This window comes from Gobio gobio (assembly GCF_949357685.1).
Source record: "Gobio gobio genome assembly, chromosome: 14".
NCBI lineage: Eukaryota > Metazoa > Chordata > Actinopteri > Cypriniformes > Gobionidae > Gobio > Gobio gobio.
In genome coordinates this window covers 32,497,361-32,520,378 of record NC_137107.1, presented here as the reverse complement: position 1 = coordinate 32,520,378, position 23,018 = coordinate 32,497,361, and the positions used below count along the sequence as shown (strand labels likewise).

Sequence of the window (23,018 nt, the reverse complement as noted above, 5' to 3'; positions counted from 1 at the left end):
TTTAGAGCCTGATTAATCTTAACATTGTCATCCTGGAATATGGCCATGCTGTGTCTTCCTACATGGTTGTTTAAGAAAAGAAAAGCTACAGACTCCATCAATTAGGGTTAGAAGAACTGTTGCCAAACACATAACATGCTAGAAACTTAATAATGACGGCAATAAGGATCCAATCCTGGACTCTTAAGCATTTGCCTATATAAATCCAAACAGTGATTTTTTTTTGACTGGCCAGTGTATACTAATTCCCCCCCTCCGAATTTCTTAGTCTCATCAAGCTGGTAATTCATTAGCAACACGTTTTTTCAAGGAAACACTGCTGCTTTTTCTTAAGAACTCCTTGAAGGCTGTAGGCAGAGCGGCGCAGGAGGGGTTAACGTTCCCCTCACGCGTCGCTGCTAAATGTGCCCGCGTGAGCGTCAGTGGGAGTCCCCTTCACTGGGTCCCTTTGCAGTAGTGTGGACTGGAGAGTTGTAGACAGAGCCGAGCAGAAGCGTGAACAAACAGAAGTAGTGCCATAAAGTGAACATTTGACACTATCGCAAAGCTTTTCACTTTTACCTCGTGGATCCGTCTTATACTGTCATCAGAGAGGGACGCCGACAGCTTACAACGCGCGCGCGTCAGCTGGCATGAGCTAACCCACCAGACATGGAAACCAAACCTTTCTTGTCATTGGGTAAGTTTACCCTCAGACTAGTGAAAGATGTTTATTTTCAGAGTTTCTTTGGTTTGCAAGAGAGATAGAGAGAGTACGGTGTTTTACTATTTAGTCTAAGCATGAGAGGGGGGAAACAAACGCTTAAAAAAGAAACATGGAATTGCTTTAGATCGCTCATTATCGACTCGGGCTGTATTGAAGGGTTACATTCGTGGCGAATGGAAATGCATGTAATCATAATCAATAATGCCCAACAGTCAAGTGCATGATGTGGATCAGGGCATTTGTTTTCAAATCAAACTAAAGGTAAACACAAAAGTTGGGCGTGCAAACGAGGGTGGCACGCGCTCGGACAGTGACACCTCATTCAGTCTCGCGCTTACTCAAGATGTTGTATTCTTGAAAAGCGGTATGATTAAACATATTGATAGTGTCGTGCTTTTTAGGCTGTGCTGCATAGTTGAAGCTCATGCGATCTTATATGTGCAGGTATTAAATTCTCGCCCATCATTTGTATCACTTTCCTGGATGGAATATAGAACAAAATGCAGACGTTTGTGTGTGTGTGTGTGTGTGTGTGTGTGTGTGTGTGTGTGTAGATGATTTTTCGTGTTTACAAACGCAAAGAATCAGTCAAAAATACATTCCTTAACACCGTTAGTTTGAAAGCGTCGGACGTCTGCTAAAATTCATTAAATCGCAAACAGCGTTGCCGTGTTACTAAAAGAAAAAAGCGGGGTTAGCTTCTGCGAATCTTTTTGTTTTTCGTCTGTAATGAATCTTTTCACGCAGAAATCACAAATTTATCAAATTTCCTTGCACTTTGGTCTCAAATAATGCCGCGAGCTGAGCACCGTTTGTGTACGAGAAAGCAGTTCGGTTGTGAACTTGGACAAACTTTGCTGTTTTCTGAGGTGGAGTCGTTTGCTGAGGAAAGTGACAAATCATTTCAGAGCAAGAAGATTTCATGTGAAATCTATTTATTGTGACTAGATTTAATAACAAAAAGACTTTGTGTCCGAGGAACAAACGTTGCTGATTCAAATTTTTTATTTTTTTTAATCGCCGGCTGAAGAGAAATGTAGGTGTGGTTTCCATATGATGTTAAGTCCATCATATTAAAGGAATAGTTCACCAAAAAAATGAAACTTGTTCTTTACTCATCCTTGTGATGTTCCAAACCCGTATGACTTTCTCTCTGTGTAACACCAAAAGTGAATTTGTGAAGAGTTTTCTGGCTGCTCTTTTCAATATAACCAGTGAATAGGATCTGAGAGATCTGTCAAGATTCATAAAAGCACCATAAAGTTATTATAAAATAGTTTAAATTAATCATAGTCATGTGAACTGAGTTGAACAGGCTAAAATTGCTTGCGAAAGTTGATGTTAACTTAAAATCTTCTTCTCTATTGAAATGTTCACTGTTGCGACCTGATCATCGAATCAGTTCATCTTGTTTTGTGAACTGGAGCAGATGATTCCTTACAAGATCAAACTCAAAACAATAATTCATTCACTAACCGGACATTGCAATTTTCACGAGAGAGAAGTAGCAAAGAGAGCTTGGTCAGATATGCGTAACGTCATAAAATCGTATGACAAAAATTTTATATGGCTTCAGAAGACTTGGAAACGTGTACAAGTATGCCTTTTTTATGAAAATGACAGCTTTCATTCATCATTCACTTTTTTGAAACGAGTGTCCATATTTTTTAAACATTCGTATTCGTCCATATATTCAATGTGGTCTCAAACATTCATGACAGTGAATAAGAATTAATAAATGGTGATAGACTTTTCTTTTGTGTGTAAAATATATTCAAGTCAGTATCTATATAATTTATGAAAATATTAATTTTTGTTTTTAGAAAAGATCAGAGCCTCTTAAATTCCAACGGTCAGTGTGTGGTTATGAAATCATTGTGCAATTTGCAGCAGTAGAGATAATGTGATATCAGTGAGTGATGCCAAAAATAGACTAATAGGCTGGAGATTTAGATAACATGATTTATAACATCTCAAAATAATTAATAACCTGGACGCAAAGCAGTTTCAAGTCTAAGTATTTGTCTTGTACATGCCTCTTACTCATGCAAGAATATGTGGTTTGGTAAATGAACGTGATCTTCAATAAATGATACACATTACTCTCTTATGCATATGAGCTTACTTGCCACGCATGGAGATAAGTTCAGCAGTCACACATGATTTAGTTCACACACAGAGGCCCGCATACTGTACTGTAAGTTAGGTTGAATAACCAGCATGCTCTGCGCTTTCACTCAGGAGCTATAGGCAGGACTATTAAATTGTTTCTGTAGCTCTTTCATGCGGGAGTCGTGTTACACCTTGAATACATCATCACCCCACCGGTTCACTGAGATGAGAGACAGCAGGAATGCTGGGCTTCCCGAAACCCCCGAATATTCCCAGCACAGTACCAGAAAAACCACAGGGCTAAGCAACATAATAGACTATTTGTGAAGGTGTGTTTAGGCTTTTCATGTGGTTTTTTTTATGCTGGGAAGTCTGTATGTAAAAGCTGAAATGAATTTGTGCCTTTATAGTTATCAAATATTTCTGTAGGCATGTGTTTTAATATTAACAGACAAAGGTTTATAGCAAAAGTTCTCATTGAAAATGTGTGCTTTATGCGCGGAGAATTTTGTCTTTGTCATAAATCCTTTTCTTTTTATAATATTCACATTTTATTAACCATAATTGATGGTTCATATTCAAACCCTTTCTTAGTAAAAAACAACTACAGAATAATAATTTTTCAAAGAATATTTAAAAAAAAGAATAATTACTAAAACTTTGATCATATAAAATAATATTAATGATCGGTATTTAACTTTTGGGTGTAAATTTAATTTATACAAATTTAATTTATTGCAAACATTTTTTACACTTTATTTTAAGGTGTCATTATTACAGTGAATTGATATATTTAAGTACTGAGTAATATTAATTAACAACATGTACTATAGGATTAGGGTTTGTTTGAGGGTTAGTTGCATATAATTTACTGTTATTACTATGGTAAGTAAATGTAACATATATAACAGGGACACTGTAAAATAAAGTGTTACCTAAATTACTCTTTTAATAAGCATATTTATCCAAAGCTTATCATGAAAGACAAAAAAAATCATTACCTCAAGATTTCCCACACAAGACGTGCGGCTGCTTGCAAGCGGAGTGCTGTTTCCTGCTGTCAAGCAGATGCACAGCTCTGACCTGCTAAATTCAGACGCATAATCATTTAAACAAGAATGATTACTCATATTTGCAAATGCTTTTGTGGAGGTAATTGAGCAAGGTTTCAAATTACAGCACTAGATATACCTCTGATGTTTTTGTTTATTGCGCAGTGTGCAGAACAGGTTGGGTTTATTAACTTTTTTTCAGCCTCAGGCACAGGTGCTAAATACCTCATATTTGTCTATTTTTTTGCCTGCAAGGATTTAATGAACCCTTTTATGGAAATCACAGAGGAATGTACTAGGGACTGGAAGCTAGTATTGCGTCATAAAAACATAATTCTGCTTTCTGAAATCACTCCCTGTTTATCTGTAGATCATTAATGTGCAGATCCATAGGGTGTAGAAGGTTTTGTCCTCTGCTTTTTAAGGACCATTTGTTCAATAAGAATAAAACACATTTTGTTCAACAAAAAAAAGAGGGGGCGGGGGGGTGTTTTGTTTTTTCTCTCCGCCCCTGTCAGTGAAGTTCATGGTCTTGATGAGAAAGTGACATTCATAGTTGAGGAGGGTGCATTCCTCTGTCGGCCATAATTCAGGAACAAAGGTGGTGCTGGGCGTGGGTACGGTTTAAAGAGCTTTGATTTGGGGGCTGGGTGGGCTGTTTACCTCTTAAACCCATACAAGTATTTTATTTTTATGGCAGGGCAGTTTTAGGTTTCTCACCGGATGCCCCCTTTTGTGAGCGGGCTGCAGTTGTCATTTTTACTAGAGACTTTTTTTTTAAAGAGAATATTAATGGCTTAAAGAGCTACAGCCCCCGAGACCATTTATCAGATCTTTTGTTGATATACACCGACTTAGAGTGTGGAGATCCACACATCAAATTTTTATCCTAGAAGGACACAATTCAAAAACGCATGTCCATCCATGAGCTGTTAGACCACTTGGGTAACGTCAAAACTTTATATCACGATGATCAGTCCAGGGATGAGATTCAATTCAACCATGATACAGAGTTTCACAATCGGGTTACTGCTGTGTGCAGAAATGGAGCTCTAAAACGGTTGTTTATGATAGCCATGCGTCAAACCCCTGTTAATAATTTGTGAGTTTTCCAGCCCCTGACCGTTGTGAGTGTTTTATCTTTAAGGGGAGCTGTGGACTATGAATCTCAGACGTTGACCTCCGCTCCCCATACGTTTTTATCAGCTGGAGGATTTGCTTTGGACTTCCAGAATTGAGTTTTCACAACGTTATGACAGATGATAAACTATAATGCACGTTATACTGTGAACCCTTGCTTTATACATTTATCACGGTCTGATAGGACTGATATTGTGCGCTTTGATTATGTAAAAGTAACTGATGCGATAGATAAGCATTTTTTGTTGTTGTTGTTGAATCAGCTCGCTCTGGGTAAGTCAAGTTCATTCATACTTCCCTAAGATGCTCTTTTTGACTGATTTGATTGAACTTAAGTTGTGCAGCCAAAGAACAATATATTTTTATTTTGAGTTTTCACTACTTATTAGTATGAATAATGAGAGAAAGAAATCTGTATATGCACTTATCTGTCGATTGCCAACAAAACAGACATTTGATGCAGTTTCACTCACCGCCTGCGGTTTCGACTCATGACCAGTAACAAACAGCACACTTGCAGAACTCTGTTGCTACTCTGTAAAAAAAAAAAAAAACTGCATCCACTTAACTGTGCGTTTCCTTAACTGTGCGTTCGCACCGCCGCGGCGAGAGCGTCAAAGTGGCTGGAAGTCATTCATTTTCAATGGGAGCCGGCGGAGAGCTCTGGTGAGAGCGGCGTGGTGCGTCTTGGGCGATTTGGGCATCGAGGAGAGTTTTGAAATCAGCTCAACTTTATGGTAATGAGCTATGACGCGGTTCGGCGGCAACCAGGCGGCTACCAATCAGAATGTAGAAGTGCTCCGCTTGAGATGATTCCAGAAAGCGCCGTGCTGTAAACTTTGGTTCCGAGCACATTAGTTCCCAAGCAAAATGGAGGAGTGGTTGATCATGGCTGTGGCGGGTTTGATAAGAAGGCTCGCAACACTATTTATAGGCAACATTTTCGCTCTATAATGCTTGTTTTTTAGCGGGAATGCAATTAATTTGCTCAAAACAACACTGATTTGATGAATTGCATTAATGTTGCACTTCAACCAGGACAGTTATTGTAATGTAGGCTGCACACAAATTAATGTTAATGTTAATTAAAGACCAATGCTAGCAATCGTTTCCTATAAATTGCATGTTGAAATTAGACTAGCACTTAATCATGAACACAAAAGTCTATTTTAATTGGTTTATTTCGTTAGCAAACATGTAACTATAAATGTTAAGGTCTTTCCATTGATTCACATTTAAATTATTTCATGAGGTTAACTTATACTGTTATCCCCACTTGTGGTCAGTCAGCACAAATGCCGATCAACATGATTGTTTGCTTTGGCCCCTTTAAATAAAGTTTAAAGCATTTGATCTATGTCAGAGCGTCAGCGCGTCCACAAATCTTTCTACAGCGTCGATGGCAGGGCGGCCAGAGCGAATTTTGATGCTCTCGCCGGCGGCGGGGTAAGGCTTGGTTATTTGGGAAGCTGAACAAGGTTATCTTTCCCTCACTCCCAAAAACACACTTCTTTAGTGACATTGTTGATTTTGTGGTCTAAAAACAAATGACAGCGCTGCCGATGACTTCCGTAACTCGAACGAAGCTCGTTGATGGACGTGCTCTTGCTCTCGCGCTGATTGATGTTCTCATGCTCAGCCGGGTAATTCTGCCCTTTATGAAGTCATACAACAAAACATAACATTGTAATGAATTGCGGGTGGATGTGAGATAAATAATTAATGTTTGATTTGATTAAAGACACTGAACTCTCATTTCACTGTAAAACGCAACAAACGTGGCTCACTCTTTCGCTTTCATTTTCAAAACCAGCGTGCTGGTAGATAACATATGCCTAGAGCACCTCCTAGTGGACAGTGTATAAAACACAAAGGAAAAACCCTACATGAGATATTGCTTAATAACTTAAGTTTTATGTACCAACAGAATATTCCCACATAATAATAGACCCTTTTCACAGACTGTGATGATGCGTTTTAACGGTCATCAATATCGTAAATCCTGCTAAGTTTTTTGTATTTTCTTTTTTTTTAAATTATGTACATTTATAACACTAACACTTTGTATTATATTACTTTTGCATAAAATTACAAAAAACAAGTTACCGCTGCTGTGAGGGTGTTTCTAATACAGCGTCTATGGGAGTGTTGGTAAAAATGAACATCTTTCTCTCTTTTCACTGCCGTTATCAATCTCACTCTATTTCCCCCCGCTTTTTTTTCTCTGTGGAGTTTTTCTTTTGTGTATTTGAGCAAATGGGGAGACAAAAAAATATATTTAATGTATACTCTCATTCACTGCTATAAAAGTTAACCCAACTATGATGACTTCCGCTCTGAGAAACCCGGAAATGTTTAAAGGGTCTATTGTGTAAAACTTTTTTTTTTTTTCTTCAGGTACTAATTTGCAGAATTTACCAATTTTAAAAACAAAAGGAAGGAAAGGAAAGCATTTTAGTGAAGTAGTTTAACAGGACGAATCAAGTGTTGGGTAGCCTATGTGATGTGTAACGGCCGTGAAGCGCTCTATGTATCTGACAATAAATTAATAAAGCCTACAGCGGAGAAAACTGCGATAGTGTGTGTGTGTTAAAATGTTAAGAGGCGCATAGATTTAAGATGGTGTTTCAGTTCTACACAGGCAAGGTCAAGACAGCAATTCATAGAAATTTCAGTTCAGGTAGAACCAAATGTAGAACAAAATCCATTTGTATTGTATTGTATAAACTATGTTGTATGTTCTACAGAAAAAATATTATTTTTTTATTCGGGCTAGTTAAATTCATTTCAGACTACCAGAATCTGAAGAGATTTAGAAATTTTGCGAGCCCTGCATTAGACCCCCCCCTTTAAAAAACATGACATTTTACAGGCTCAACTTTAAAATGGTAATGTATATAGCAGGTTTACTGGTCTTTTGGAAGCAAAATCCTAATTTACCTGTCAAATGCCTGAAAATTAGAATACAAACATGGACTCTTTGCATGGAGTCAAATTCATTGTGTCTTGTGCGGTATATTTGAGGTGGTTCGGTCAAAATGCAGACTTTCAGATATGAAAGTCTGTTATATGCATATGTGTTTGGGACAGAGGTAGCATTTGCAGCAGATATATGCTGCTTATCATAAATGAAAGCATGAGACATAAAGGGGTCGGAGGAGAACACCGGAAAAAGTGACAGAATGACGATACTCGTCTGTATTTGCAGTACACACACGTCACGGTTCAGCTGCGCGCAACAAATGCAGCCAGTGTGAAAGCACAACGGGCGTGCGCTGCTCCCGCTCTTCATATGCACAGTTCTGCACTGCTTGCACGTGCAGTGTGAAACCGGCATAACACCTCATTAGGTGCTAGCCAGTGAAAGCGCCACATACATGGTGTGGCTGCACAGGAAATCTTTTTTTCATATTTATTCACTGCAAGCTTGTGTCAGGTTTCGCATGCCCATGCGTTAGGGTAGGTTTTAGCAAATGTATCAATATTTAATCTGGTGCCCTTCGGTTTCCTTCATATACTTTGAGTTTCTTGCTATTTACCAAATGCCTTTTAATCCAAAACAGGACGTATACACTAGGGCTGTACGATTAATCGAAAAATAACCGAAACCGACATTCAGAACCTCTAACCGATGTATTTTTCCCATGTCGGTTATTTCGGTTTTCACGTGACTCCGCTCCGTCAGTCACATCAAGTGCAGTTTGCAGGCACACAGAGAGATGCAGGAGCAGTATCTGTGTTTATAGATGCCCAGAATCACTATAGTAACTGCATGCTTTACACAGTTTTCAGGTCAGTTAATTGCCATTCTTCTTATAGCCTACCGCTGACACGCGCGCACACACACACACACACACACACACACACACAGACGGCGTTTGAACAGTTTGCCAGTTTGAACATTAAAGCGAGTTTCGACCATCAGATGTGTATTATGCTGAACTAATGCCTGATATATTGTGACAAACGAACACTCAGACAGTAGCTCACACATCATGTGAAGATGCGCAGAAACGCATTCTCAACGCTGTCCTGTGACTAAAGTAAAGTCACTAAAGTAGCTTAGAAACTCAACCGTTATAGGCATACATTTTAATACCTTTGAAGTACAAACCACCGCTTCATAATGAATAGAGACGGTATGAGTAATTCACACACACAATCACTCGCTCATCAATGCATTCAGATAAATGTAATGTAGGCCTACTGTGCTGATGTATCTGTATCTGATGTACAACAAACAGAAATGTTGAAAGTGAACCGTTTCCTTCGAGTATTTTAAAATCACAAAGAAATGCACTTTTTCGTTAGAAAAAAAAATCCACCTTCAATAGTAGAACATATTTACAGTACAAACCTTATCAGTGAACTTACTCAAAAACCTTATGAGAGCAAAAAAAAAAAAGGCGGAATAATGGTTCATTAATCGTAATCGAGGTAAAATGTTCACTTAATCGAGGTTTTTATTTTTGGACAAATCGTTACAGCCCTAGTATACACCCAGTCAGGACACGTGTGTTAAAGTGGGATTTTGGACCAATGAATTCAAGGCTGTTTGGGACTGATCCTGCACCCTGTGTGTCAGAACTGCAGGCCATTAATCATAAGCAACTCGACAGTGTAGAATTCATATTCCAGCGCAGTGACATTAGCCTTTATCACACAGGCGTTAATTAAAACGCACTGACAGAAATGTGAAGTAGTCTTCTATCTCTTTCTGAAGGTGGAGCGACACATGGTTTAGATCGTTTTAAATCACAGTAATGACCATAGGTTTCCTCGTGTGAACCAAGGTGTCTGTGACTGTTCTTGGGACAAAGTGGCATGGCGTGTTCAGAGCAGTGAACACTATACAGTTTTGGCCATTATTTGGTTTTCATCATAGGGCAGAATAGGCTTGTCAAATGTGCCGATACTACCGGTATACAATTGGTACAAAAAAACATTTATGTACCAGCACTTCTGCAGTACTGGTAGTACCCTGTATTTTCAGTACCTGTTGACAGATGCTGCTTTCAAATGCTCTTGATAGTGTTTGTTTGAGAGCTCTCTGAGTGTCAACTGTTTCTATTTACCGCATGTTTTCACAAGCGATGAGCATTGTAGCAAATCACAATCATATCTGTTGACCACGTGAACTCATTGGCCTATCAGAGGTGCTAGTCAGTAAGTTGGTTAGAATCTGTTTAACACTGCTCAAAGTGCACAAGGTTTTGTTTAGCATGAGCCACACACTCACAAATGATTTCATTATAACCACCAAAGTGTAAAACATGTAAATAAGAAAATCATTGTGCGATTTAGACAGTTTTTTTTATTATAACTGGAGTTTTCGTGAGTGTGCAGAATACAGTGAGCATAGCTTTAGTTATTCTAAAGTGTGGCTTTTCTTCTTTTGCTTTATTACCCATTCACAATCTGAATACAAGTTTAGTTTTTCATGCTGCTAAGTACACAGCAGCAACGTTTCTGGATTGACAGCCGTATTTAAATGCGTGATTGAATCGGAAACTGAGATGATTGTCAGTGATAAGCAATGAGTGATAAGCGGCCGAACCACAGACAGTATAGTGTTATTGATGTATGTGTAAAGGTAAGACTGTATGCGTTTGTTTTAATGTACATAATTTGTATTCATCAATGTTGAAATTGATTTTGATAAAAACAACGGCCTTTACAGGAGTATTACAATGTTGAGCACATCATATTGCCGGGGATGATAATGCTCTTGTTTAAAGTGAATGCTACACACCTCCGCGTTTATGCAGAAGTGAAGTCTCGTCTCTTCACCCGCACAAAATGCCACCAGTTCATGGAAGATATCACCGTCCTTTTTCTTGTTAGGAGACCTGTGGACTCGACGTCCTGACAGGCTGGAGTTTGTGCAACCACCACAAAATCAATAATTTACCATGACGATGAGCAATTAAAAAGTATAAAAACTACAAAAAACACACCAACTCCTACTGAATACCAACCTACTCTGCACTGAGCCAATGCAGAGCCTGGCAAACAACTCCCTCTCGTGATGTAAAATGACGTGTTTAAAAAAAAAAAAAAAGCAGTTATCACCAACAGTCAAAGAAACGGTCACTTTATCTACCAAAATTTGTCTTTTAAAACATTTTAAATCCTGCATGAACTTTTCATATTAAAGTTATATATTGATTTTGAAAATAATTTAACCTACAATATGCTGTTTAAAATACTTAATTTAACGGCTTTTGCTCTGGTTCTGAAATTGGTGCAGAGAACTGCAAAATTTTACTGATATTGGTAGCAACTAATGATATTTAGGTACCGTGACAACCCTAGGGCAGGTCTTTCATGCAAGTCTAGGTCTTTTATTGCTTAAAGTTGCCATTAGGGATGCACTAAAATTTCCAGCTACCGGAAAATGTTTGGCCGAAACAGCTATTTTCGGTTTCAGGCCGAAATGATTTTGGAGGGCCGAAATCAGTGATTGAAACAGAGGTTTTGATTGTGTTCAGGCTCATTTAAAACCATTGTCCCACAACGTGAATAAGCCACAACAGGTAAACATGTCAGCTGTGCGGACACTACCTCTGGATTGACAATATTAATTTCTCAATTTTAATCTGTGATGATATGGTTACTTAAATCTAAAATCTTTTTGTAGCATGCCTGCCATCCAATAATCGCCAAAAGCTTTGAGCTTTGTTACTTTTATATGAAGCAATGTCTCAACTTAATATCCATAAACGTATTAGTTAGCTAGAAAAAAATAACTCTAGAGAAGAGCATTTTACTAAATATATGCGCTGTATTACATGTTCATTATATTTGAACTTAATCTGTTAGTCATGTCTTCATTATTGTTTGAATAAATGTCATGAAAACAAGTTATTACAGTTTGTCGTATAAATGTTTATATTTAGCTGAAAAACTGGAGTAGAAACAATTGCTATTAAAAATTTGATATAAAAACTAGTGCAATTTAAATGTCTGTACAACTCAGATGATTATTACAACTCGGTGTTGATTATTAAATACGTTTGATTTAAACGCTTGATTGATCTATTTCGGTTTTCTGCCGGGTGCATTCTGAATTTTCAGTTTCTGCCTAGAAATCCCTTTGATGGTATTGACAGTTTCATCCCTAGATGGTATTAAAATGCAAATTCACCCAATATATTTTCTAAATGCATGTTATTGATCTTATTCTGAACTAGTCATCCATTTTATTTAACCTTATAATTCATCAATTTATCAAAATATATCTCGATCCTCTGGTGTAATGACAGACTTCTCTCTGGTAACGCTAGACTTTTCCAATCATTTCGTCCGCTTAAACCCCTAGACAAAAGTCCAAAATAGTGTGATTGTTCCTACAATAGTAATGGTGGTAACACTTTATTTTACAATGTCCTTGTTACTATAGCAATTACTATAAATTGTGCATAATTACATGCTACTAACCCTAAACCATACCCTAATCCTAACGCCAGAGTAAGTATATGTATTTAATTATTATTACTCTGTTCTTAAATGTGTAATTACACTGTAACACAGACACCTTAATATAAAGTGTAACCGTGATGGCTAATAAATGTTGGTGCAAGCTTTTCTATATGATATTCAGTTGTAAAGAGTTCCTTTCACGTTATCATCATAAAATTACCATAAAAATGCTTTTTAAAAAAAAACATTATCATGCATATCTGACAGACTCCAGATGCTTTCCTTTTAATTTTCTATGCAAAACATTGGCAACATTATCACAGGGGCTTGCTTGTTTCAATTTTGCATGAAAATGAGAACACGATTGAGTGCCCAGTCAAAATCTGTAAAACTCTGTGAAAGTCATGCAGTCTGCTTAGCTTTTACCCAAGATTCCAGGGCTCATATACTGCAATCTGACAAGTATCAACATATTAACAGCAAAAAACCCCACTGGGCTTTAGTGTGTTAGTGTGTACTATGTGGGGGGTTTTGTCCACTAATGCCGCAGCTTTCACTGGAGAGCCTAAATCAACCCAGCAGATTAAGGACCATGATTGCAATTATGATAATCCATATCTGTTACACCAACCAAAATATGATGACAAAGATAAGATGAAGGGATTTGTATGCAATTAGATGGCAACTCTGCTGCTGGAGCATGAACGCTGTCCTTCACATCAGTTTTTTGACTAAAATCAGGTGCGCTTTTACCCTCACAATCCATGTTTTGCCCAAACAAGGCCTCTGGTGTTTTTTTTACCGGCGGGCCTACGAGAGTGATTTACAGTTCATTCACGTCAACTCCAGACTCTCACTTGGGCTTCAAATGTACTTTGAGACATGTCAGAGATCTCACTCCCTCTCTGCTATGGCTGAGTACGTCTCCATGAGGTATAAGATGAGGGTGGAGGTAGTGTGGGTGTATATCTGTTTACATAAGTCATGGCATGTGTCAGAGATGGTGTCTCTTTCACAGATCCGGCCATTCCAGCGAGAAATGGTGCTCTGGTGCCTTCTGACCTCACTGCCTGCCTCTCGCTAATGCAGCAAAAGAGCACAACCTCTTATTACCCATTTGCTGTGAGCGCCGCTGCTATTTGTCAAGTGGCTGTTGAGCTGCGGCTCACTCCAGCTGAGAGGCCTTTTAATCTTGGAGGTGTGTGAGCCAGTTACTTCCTATCACTTCAGGGAGTGTGTGTGTCTTTTTGGTTTATTCTGGTCAGCATGGTCAAATGTTTTCCCCTATCTTTGGGAACTTGTGTAATGTTGTTGAACTCTTCTTCAGGATGAAGACTGTCTTTGATTTTGCCTGAATCTTTTTAAACATCATAAAAAAGACAGTATTTATGACAGATATGACAGTGCCACAACTGTGGAACCTTATAAAAGACGTGTTTTATTTCATAAAAGATAAGTTATTTTGGTGCTAAGTTTTATTATATATCAAATTATTATGTTTAGATGCATAGTATTGTTTTAGAATATTATTGAATATATTTTTTATAATGTAATTATTTTAAATAATGTTTATTTAAAATGTATATTAAATTATACATTTTATTTTTATATATTTTATTACATTTATACGTATTTTTTATTGTTTTTAAATTATTTTATAATATTTTATTAATGTAATTATTTAAAAAAATGTTTAATATTATATATATTATTATATTATTATATTTTTATGTTTTAATTATTTATTTAATATGTTTTCATTATTATATATAAATGATATATAAATACAGTATTTGAAATACTTAATCATTTAAAAATAAAGAAATAATTTTCTTTATTTTATAATATATATTTTTATAAAATGTTTGTTATATGAAGTATAGATTTAGAACAGGTGATTTCGGTCGGAGATGTCATAATTTTGATAAGGAGAAAATTATCCTCTGATTGATATGCAAGTGAAATGGTTGCTATTTTTAAAAGGCAGATAGAGTTCAAAAGAATCATTTCAAGAATCAGTGGTGTGTGTGTGACGTAGGTTCATACTGGATAGGTAGAGTATTTTAGCACTCGCTGCATTGTGGGAGGTAATTGTGGTTTGGCAGTCGTCCCTGAGTAGTTGTTTGCATTGGAAATGCAAGTGCAACTTCCACTCAGTGTTTGTTAGGCAGCAGTCTGGGCTGAGAAACGTGTTTACGGTGGAGTTTGAGAAGGCCTGTGGCAAAATCTTCTGCGGGGAGTTGGGCAATATAGACAGGAAGACAGTAGAACAGATAGGCAGACGGGCAGGCGCTGGCAGTTTCTTTCACGTCAATTTGTTGCATACCAGAAGGCTTACATTCCAGCGCCTGCAGAAACGGCACCCGGCAAGTTTAAGTGTCACATTTAGGATGGTTTCTTCTGTTTCAGACTAGAATAAGTAACATGAGACCGCTTCACATTATAAAAACCAGATCAGAGCCTAAGCACCGGCTGGAGGGTTAGTTAGTTTACGCAGGTGTGTGTGTGACGATCTGGCACTGTTTGAATACGACGGCTCATTTTAAAAGCTGCGATTAAAGCAGAACAACTAGGCACCGAGCGCTTGTGTTGCAAGGTCAGGGGTCATGGCCAGGTCGCAGCCTGTGGGGAGTACGCAGCGCTGGCACACAGGAGCGTGTCGGGGAACTGCAACAGTGGGGAACGTTGCAAACATCTTGCTGTTAGTTTCTCTTGGGAAAATGGAAAAATTCACCAGTTTTGAGACCTGAAGCAACACCACATATTTTCTGGTCCTAGTCCTTTTTTTCGCTCTCATCTATTATATGTTTAAAACTTATTGTGAGTTTCTTTGCAATTATAAAAAAATCCAAATCTTAGAAAGAGCTAAGGGGAACTAAAAGGTGGCACATCTGGAATGCTTCAGCAAATATTTTTCGAAACATCTGGAGGAATCTCATGGAATTTATGGGTCCCTCCTTTGATTTAGCCTTTTTTTCCCCTCTGCTCAGTTTTCGGCATCTTCAAAGTCTCAGGAACGTCTCTGGCACGTAAATGAAGGGGGGTTTGGACTCCTATTACAGTGCGGGTCGAGTCATTCCAGACTTTATTGTGGTCTAAATTGGGCTCTTGTGCCTGGTTTCCCTTTGTGCAGGCGGGCTAATTAAGTGACACTGAGGTGAGAGACGGAGAGTGAGCACCAGTGAAACTCAACTCCCCATAAACCTCCAGTGAGAAGGCCGTCCGTAACAGTATCAACCACATCAACAGCTGCTAAACCTAGTTGAAAAGCACCTTTTTCATGTTTTTTAATTAATATCACTAAACCGTCTAGGACTTGTATCACCCCAAAATTCAAAAGAAAATTAATTTATATGTGTGCATAATGAAGTCTGTGTTAAAACATTACCTGCACCAGGTACAGGAACGTGTATGCACACATATATACAGTATATACCGATCAGGCATAACATTATGTGAAGTGAATAACACTTCTGAAAGCTGATTATCTCTTCATCACGGCACCTGTTAGTGAGTGGGATATATTGGGCAGCAAGTGAACATTTTGTCCTCAAAGTTGATGTGTTAGAAGCAGGGAAAATGGGCAAGCGTAAGGATTTGAGCAAGTTTGACAAGAGCCAAATTGTGATGGCTAGACGACTCGGTCAGAGCCTCTCCAAAACTGCAGCTCTTGTGGGGTCTGGAGTGATCAGTATCTATCAAAAGTGGTCCAAGGAAGGAACAGTGGTGAACCGATGACTGGGTAATGGGCGGTCATGGGTCCATGCTGACCCCTGTCCAACACTGAAAGCGTCAACAGTGGGCACGTGAGCATTAGAACTGGACCACGAAGCATTCTTTTACATCACAAGGATGGCCGGGTGCATGTGCACCTCCAAATTCCCCAGATTTCAATATAATTAGAGCATCTGTGGGATGTGCTGAACAAACAAGTCCGATCCATGGAGGACCTTGCAACTTATAATGTGGCGTTCACACCGGACGCGAATAATAGCGCGAAGTTAAACGCTTGAACATTGAGTTTACTCGCTTCATTCGCGAGTGAAATTCGCGTCATGGGAGGGGCTTCTGCCCGCCGGCTCGTCTTGTTGAAAAATGGCTGACATGGGCTGTGTTTACACGTCTTTTTTGTTAAAATCTACTGTTAATGTGTGACAAAACGTAGTTTTAAGACTTTTGGAGGCGATAATGTAGTTGTTTAAAGCTTAAATCTGTGGTTTATTTATAAAAAAGAGTGCCTATTTGAACATTTAATCTGGCGTTTTCGGAGTTGTGAGCTCCAGTGGATCAGCGGCGCTCCACGCTCCTTACCCCGGCGAGAGCAGCCTTTCCTCGGCTAGTCCTTCTGACGTCTGCCTCTGGCTCTGATGTCTCTGTGGTGTCTCGAGCTATAATTTTTCTTGTGTATATGTAACGGGCGATCTTTGGTCTCATGGATCTATAATTTGGCAAATCGTTTAGGCTGAGGGCAAAGTGAAGTTTCATTACTTTTTTATTTTTAGGCTATAACTCTACGTTACAGTTGTAGCCGACTAGCACTGACTAGCACTTGAATGTTTGAATGAATTGTTTGCTTTATTTCATGTATAGCTTATTATACCTTTTACTTATACTTTTGTATTATTGATCATACATAAACTTGCATTGAACAAAAAGAGACTGGGTTGTGTTTCATGTCATTTAATGTTATCACAGTTAGGGGTGCACCGATCCGATATTAGGATCGGATATCGGCCGCGATACTGACAAAATAGCTGGATCGGGGATCGGAAAAATTAACAGATCCACAAGCCGATCCAGGTGTTTTTTTCCGTCGCAGCAGAACCTACGTCATTTGTCAGCTTCACGTGTGTCGCATGCTAGAAGGGAGCGAGCCAGAGTCGGCTGTGTGGAGGAGATATTTCACGCTTGCCACGCCAACTAGTTCGTCGCTGTTTCGAGGGTATTACTGCAAAGTCAGGGTCTTTCCTGCATTGACATTTTTTTGACGGCCAAAGCCTAATTTGATGAGTTATTGTGATTTACGAGTGATGTAGAACAGATGCTGCGCTTGTGACTGAGTGACAGAGAGACCGATCTGAGAGCTCCTCCCCCGCGCGCGCTCTCTGGGTCTTCAAAATAATCAGTGTTCGCTCTCATATTTCACATATTAATCCAAATCAAAAGCTCGGAAGACCGAAACCATGTTGCACGTGACACATTCGGACAATTTTGTCCTTGAATTATCACTGGGTGTGAATTGCGCTCAAAAAACATTGACTCTTCTCTGACCAGCTGACATAAAGCATACTTTCAATAAGCGGGAGACAAATTATATCCAGTTATGAAGTGTTTTCTGTGTGTTGACATCTTTCGCGATGTTCTAACAGACGGGATTCGCACACAACGCGTCTGCTAATGTCCGATTCGTGACCTAATGACTCCTTTGAACCGAATCATTTTAACGACTGGCCAGAACAACTGATCTGTCCAACACTGAACTCATGAACTCAGTTTATTAATTTACTCAGAACGCAACTGAAATGAGAACACAAGTGTGCTTACCCATTTTAGCAAGAGTGGGTAGTAAGAATTATTTTTAATTATCAACAGTATTTCATCTTATTTCTGTTGACAATGTGTAGTAAAATAAATAGGCCTAGCCTACAATCATTTAATCTGGAGTGAGGTGAAACCAGAACAAAGTTGTTATTAGCTAGCTGAAAATTTTTATTAAATTGCATATGGTAGAAAATTAGACTATTTGTTAATTTGTAATGCTACTTTTTAATATTGATATGATTATATACCAAAACAATTATCTGTAGTGTAAAAAATGTTTGGTAACTGTCAGATTACTATTGTATGTTTGACCAATACACTGTTTTTTGTTTCCACTGCTACATTTTATTTATTTAAAGAAGTTAGATTACATTCTATTTTAGATTTGAATGCACAATTGTTTTTTAAATAAATAAGAATTCAACACCTTACATACATCTGTTATTTTGTCTTAGTTATGTTTAGTTAGTAAAGTCTGGTGCCTTTAGTCTCTTCAAGGAAGGTATAAGGTGGAAGATATACAGTTTATTATTAATTCAACAATATATCGGATCGGTATCGGGTATCGACAGATACACAAAGCCCAGGCATCGGTATCGGTATCGGGACTGAAAAAGTCGGATCGGTGCACCCCTAATCACAGTGATAATCATATTGTCTGAACCAGATATCACGTGTTCAAAACGGTCAATTCGTGTGAATCGCGCCGCTGAATGCCTATTCGTGTCTCTGCATTGACTTAACATGTAAATCACTCGCGCAAATCGCACCATTCGCATCCGGTGTGAACGCACCATAAGACTTAAAGGATCTGCTGCTAACATCTTGGACCCAGATACCACAGCACACCTTTAGGAGTCCATGCCTCAATGGGTCAGGGCTGTTTTGGCAGCAAATGTTATGCCTGATCAGTGTGTGTTTATGTTTGTAGTTTCATGAGAGCCCTTGTATTCATAGCATGAGAAATAATAACAAAAAATTGACCATTATCGCGAAGTGCTGCAGGCTGCATTCGAACATGAGCACTGTAACTCACAAGAGTTCTGGGAAAACAGTTTCTTCACTATATATAAAAATTTGTCAAAATATATACAATTTTGGAACTTCTTGGAACAATGACAGTCTGTCCTACATGAGCTACTTGCTACATGACATAATATCTGTCTCAAAGAACCATGTGGCATTGCATTTAACTTCCACAATTAGCAGAGTTTCTTTTGAAAGCTGAATGTAAACCTGAAAATAAATCAATCCCAAACATAAATCCAAGCCGTAATTGTCAGCTTTTTATGTTGAAAGCAGCTTTGATGTGTGATGGTAACCTTGCCAGCGCTGAACCTCTCTTGGGTCAGGGAATTAAAATTCTGTTTTAAAAGACTTCAGTGGGTTGAGCGTGTGTTCTGATCCACATGAGGCAGCGGGTTTCACTTTAGTATTGACATCTCGTCATCCCAGACTGACAGACGTCAGAATATTTCATCTTTCTAGACAGAGAACAACAGCACATTATAGGCTCTCTAAGGACATGACTTTTCTATAGCTGAGGTTTTATAAGACTCTTTAAGAAAGATTTTTAAGAAATGACATATTTGATTCTGCTTCTTAAACCGCTTCTTGCCAAATAAATAAACTTAGGCTATAACAATTTACCTCTAAATCAATAACTTAATATGAGAAATAAGAGACTGCTGAGGCAAGCAAGCTACTGTTTGAAGCAAATCAGTTATACAGTTTATTGGTCCCTATTCTGAAGGCAATGATCGACCAATCAGAATCAAGGATTCTAGAGTAATAACTACTGATTCTGTTATGATTATTATTTTTGCCTGAATAATAAGGGCTACAAGCCCAAAAATGTATCTTCTTAATTTCTTTAGGCAGTATAGACATTTGCAAATATTTTCTTTGATTTTTCTTAATATTATTAATACATTTCTCAATATTATTACTTATTATAATTAAGACTTTTTTTTGTCATAATATTCTTGTATTCACACAATCTTAGATATTTAAGGAGGCCTAATTTGATGGAAAAGAAAATCCCAAATAACTGGAAAAGTCATGGGCCAAATATTGTAGACAGAAGGGCCTTCGAGTCAAAAAGGTTGAGAAGCACTTTTTACTGAAGGTTCTGCAGCACTAGTTAGACTACTGTTGCACTGTTGCATGTACAGGGTTTTAAAGTGATATATTTTGCTTTACTGTTATGACTCAGGACTGTCATGCCTCATTAGGTGGGAATTTTTCCTTTGCCATTGCGATTTCTTGCACTGTCACTCTCTCCGGTGCCTGCTTATGACGGACGTCTAAAGAAGGGTTGTTTTTTTATTTTATTTCTAAAAGCCCATTTCAATTTTAGCGCTCTCTGTTTCTCTGTCTGTCTCTCACTCCATCTCTTCTCAGAGAGATAGAAAAAATGCAGCCAGTTGGTTAATCGTGTCCCCCTCTGTCTGCGCGCAGAGCTATTTTCTCTGTGTTGCTGTGCAGATGGCCTAGATCTTTCTGCCTGACTGCATCGGGAACAGCAGGGAGAGGCTGATACACATCATCATTGAGTGTGCGTGTATATATGTGTGTGTGTGTTGCTTCTCTACATTATTTAATTCCCAGTCCTCGCTGTACACACCCCACCACGTCCTCCAACGCAGCACAAATCAGGATTTTTCTATCAGCATTCCTAGAACACGACGGGCATGGCGTGTATCTACAGTCGCTGTCCTGAACTGAACCATAGGCTACACCACCAAAGTGGTTTTGGGCCAAGTGGGTTGTTCTCAAACTGTGTCTTTATACATTATCAATGGATCAAGAAGAGAAGCGGCCGAATGGATGTGTTGTACTCCCATACGTGTGCTTGTACGTTATTCACTCAAACTAAACGCTGTTGCTACATTCGTTCAGATTTTAGGACACTGTTTTGTTCCTAAACCTAAATGACATCCTGTCACTCTTGTTTAGTATCTGATATTGGGGTCTCTTGTTTTTGTGTTCTTCAATGCTATTTTTATTTATTTATTTGGGCGCTCTATTCTTGCCTGAATGCTGACTGAGCTTTTCCAATCTCACAAAAAAACACTAAGGCATCAAGGAAGTTTACTGTTTTAGAGCTTGTCACTGTTATAAAATGAAAAGGTGACTTTTGATTGTCAGTAAACCCAGACCTTGACCTTGTTTGCATTTAAGTTCATAGATCACCAGCCACAGAATGTGACTGTGTAGTTGGCACACTGTAGGCGGAGCTTCGAAACACTAACCCGTCTTGTGATTGGATGAATCGGCAATGCATGTTTGATTGGCATTCACACTTTTTTTTTTTTTTCTGCTTGTTGTCAGCTTAGACCCATGACATTTGCCTCTCGTGAGATGTCACCCTGCATTAACGACACTTCTCTAGATGCAGATGAAGCTTTTATTCCCCTGTTTTTTTTTTATTTTTTTACACCTTGTCTTTTACAACATGAACATGTATTTTACATGCATTTAATTTGTAGATCAGCTTAGGTCTAAAAATGTTTTTATGAATTTTGAAATTATTGTCGTTTTTATTGTTTTAAAACTCGTTATTTTGTGTGTCTAGACCAGTGGTGGATGCAGAAAATGGATGATGGGTGGGTGTGTGGGTGGGCCGGAATAATTTCATCATGCTTTGTTTTTCAACCGGCTTAATTTGGAAGGGAAAAAAACACCCATGACTTAAAGGCGAAGTATTTAAGATAAAGATGAACCGGGTTGAAAGCTAATGGAGCATTGCGATGGAACGACCTACAATGTACCCTTCAATACAACATGACAAGACAAATGTTCCCGTTTATGTTTACTTTGGCTTACTGTGGCTCATCATGTCAAAAAAATGTGCCCGGTGCAGTCCCGTTGATTTGGTTTATTATAAGAGAGACGCTTGTGTTCGCTCTAGACAGTGTTTAGCCTAGTCATTTACTTACACATGACACATAGCAATACAGCTAAAGGTATTCCTCATATGTTGGACCTTTTATTGAATGTAGTCTACTTTTACCTGTTGAGATATGCCTTCAAAAGCACAGAAGCACCCATAAAAGATGTTTGAGTTGGTGGAGGTGCGACACACGTTTTCAAGGTTGCTTTATTTTTGTAATTTCGCCAGGTGCCACCAGTGTCTCAGAAACCATACTTCACTTTTAACGCTTTCCCTGCCAAACACGGAATTTTCTGTTATTTAAGAGAAAACGCTTCCCCGGCAGTCACAACATTTTCTGTTTCCACTGTTATACGCTAGGGGGTGCTATTACGCATCTTTTGAATGAGTACTGAATCTCCTGATCAAAACACAGGCGAAGAAGATGCAAAAAAAAACAAGCGATCGTATGTAAGCAGATGCATATGTAAAATAACGTGATTATCAACATTAAGCATCATCTAAATCAAAACTGCCTAATATTACTTAATGAAATGTCGACCAAGGACGAGATGCAGGACTGTGCAAGCATTAGGGGTGTTGGACTCGATCTACTCCGTCTGTGTTTGATCATCACTCTGAATCTGATCTGGATGTAGTCTTTGACAAAAGAGTGATTTTTCTCAGCTTTTTGTTCAAAAGGGTTAGGTAATATTATGAAGATACTAATTATCATATTCTTGTTAATATTAGGATAATTATCGAGGAATTGTAAAACGTTAAGAAAATTGTGTAATACATTTTTTTAATGTCAGCTGTCAAACTTTTTTAAGGCCCGCTCACGCTAAGGATGATAACTATAATAATAATATTTTTTAAATCGATCTAAATCTAAAAGAATAGCAAAGTTCATGCCACAACTGTAACGATAACACAGAGAAATTAATATAGGTGGAATTACTCTAACAATGATGAACAATGAAAAGATTAAAATCCTATCAGAATCCATCCTGCTTTTAAAGAGATTAAGCATTTAAAGCTGCAGATGACAGAACTTAGCGTTTAGAATAAACGGAACGCACACTTCTGGTTTAACCAGCAACTTAATACCTATGTATGTCTGCATTTATTTATACAGACCCCAAAAATAACCCCAAAGCTAAATGCACTG

General features: G+C 38.3%; 1 protein-coding gene across 2 annotated transcripts in view; it reads left to right on the top strand.

The window, feature by feature from the left end:
- The first annotated feature begins 430 nt into the window (after positions 1 to 430).
- The window catches only part of rxraa (retinoid X receptor, alpha a), a 140,461-nt gene continuing 117,873 nt past the window's right edge, over positions 431 to 23,018 (top strand). Inside the window, exon 1 of one of the 2 annotated variants that reach the window (XM_079835306.1) lies at positions 431 to 679. In XM_079835306.1, the coding sequence (XP_079691432.1) occupies positions 652 to 679 (28 nt within the window). In that variant the 5' untranslated portion in view covers positions 431 to 651. The remainder of the gene's footprint in view (positions 680 to 23,018) is intronic. The other variant, XM_079835307.1, reaches the window with a different exon arrangement.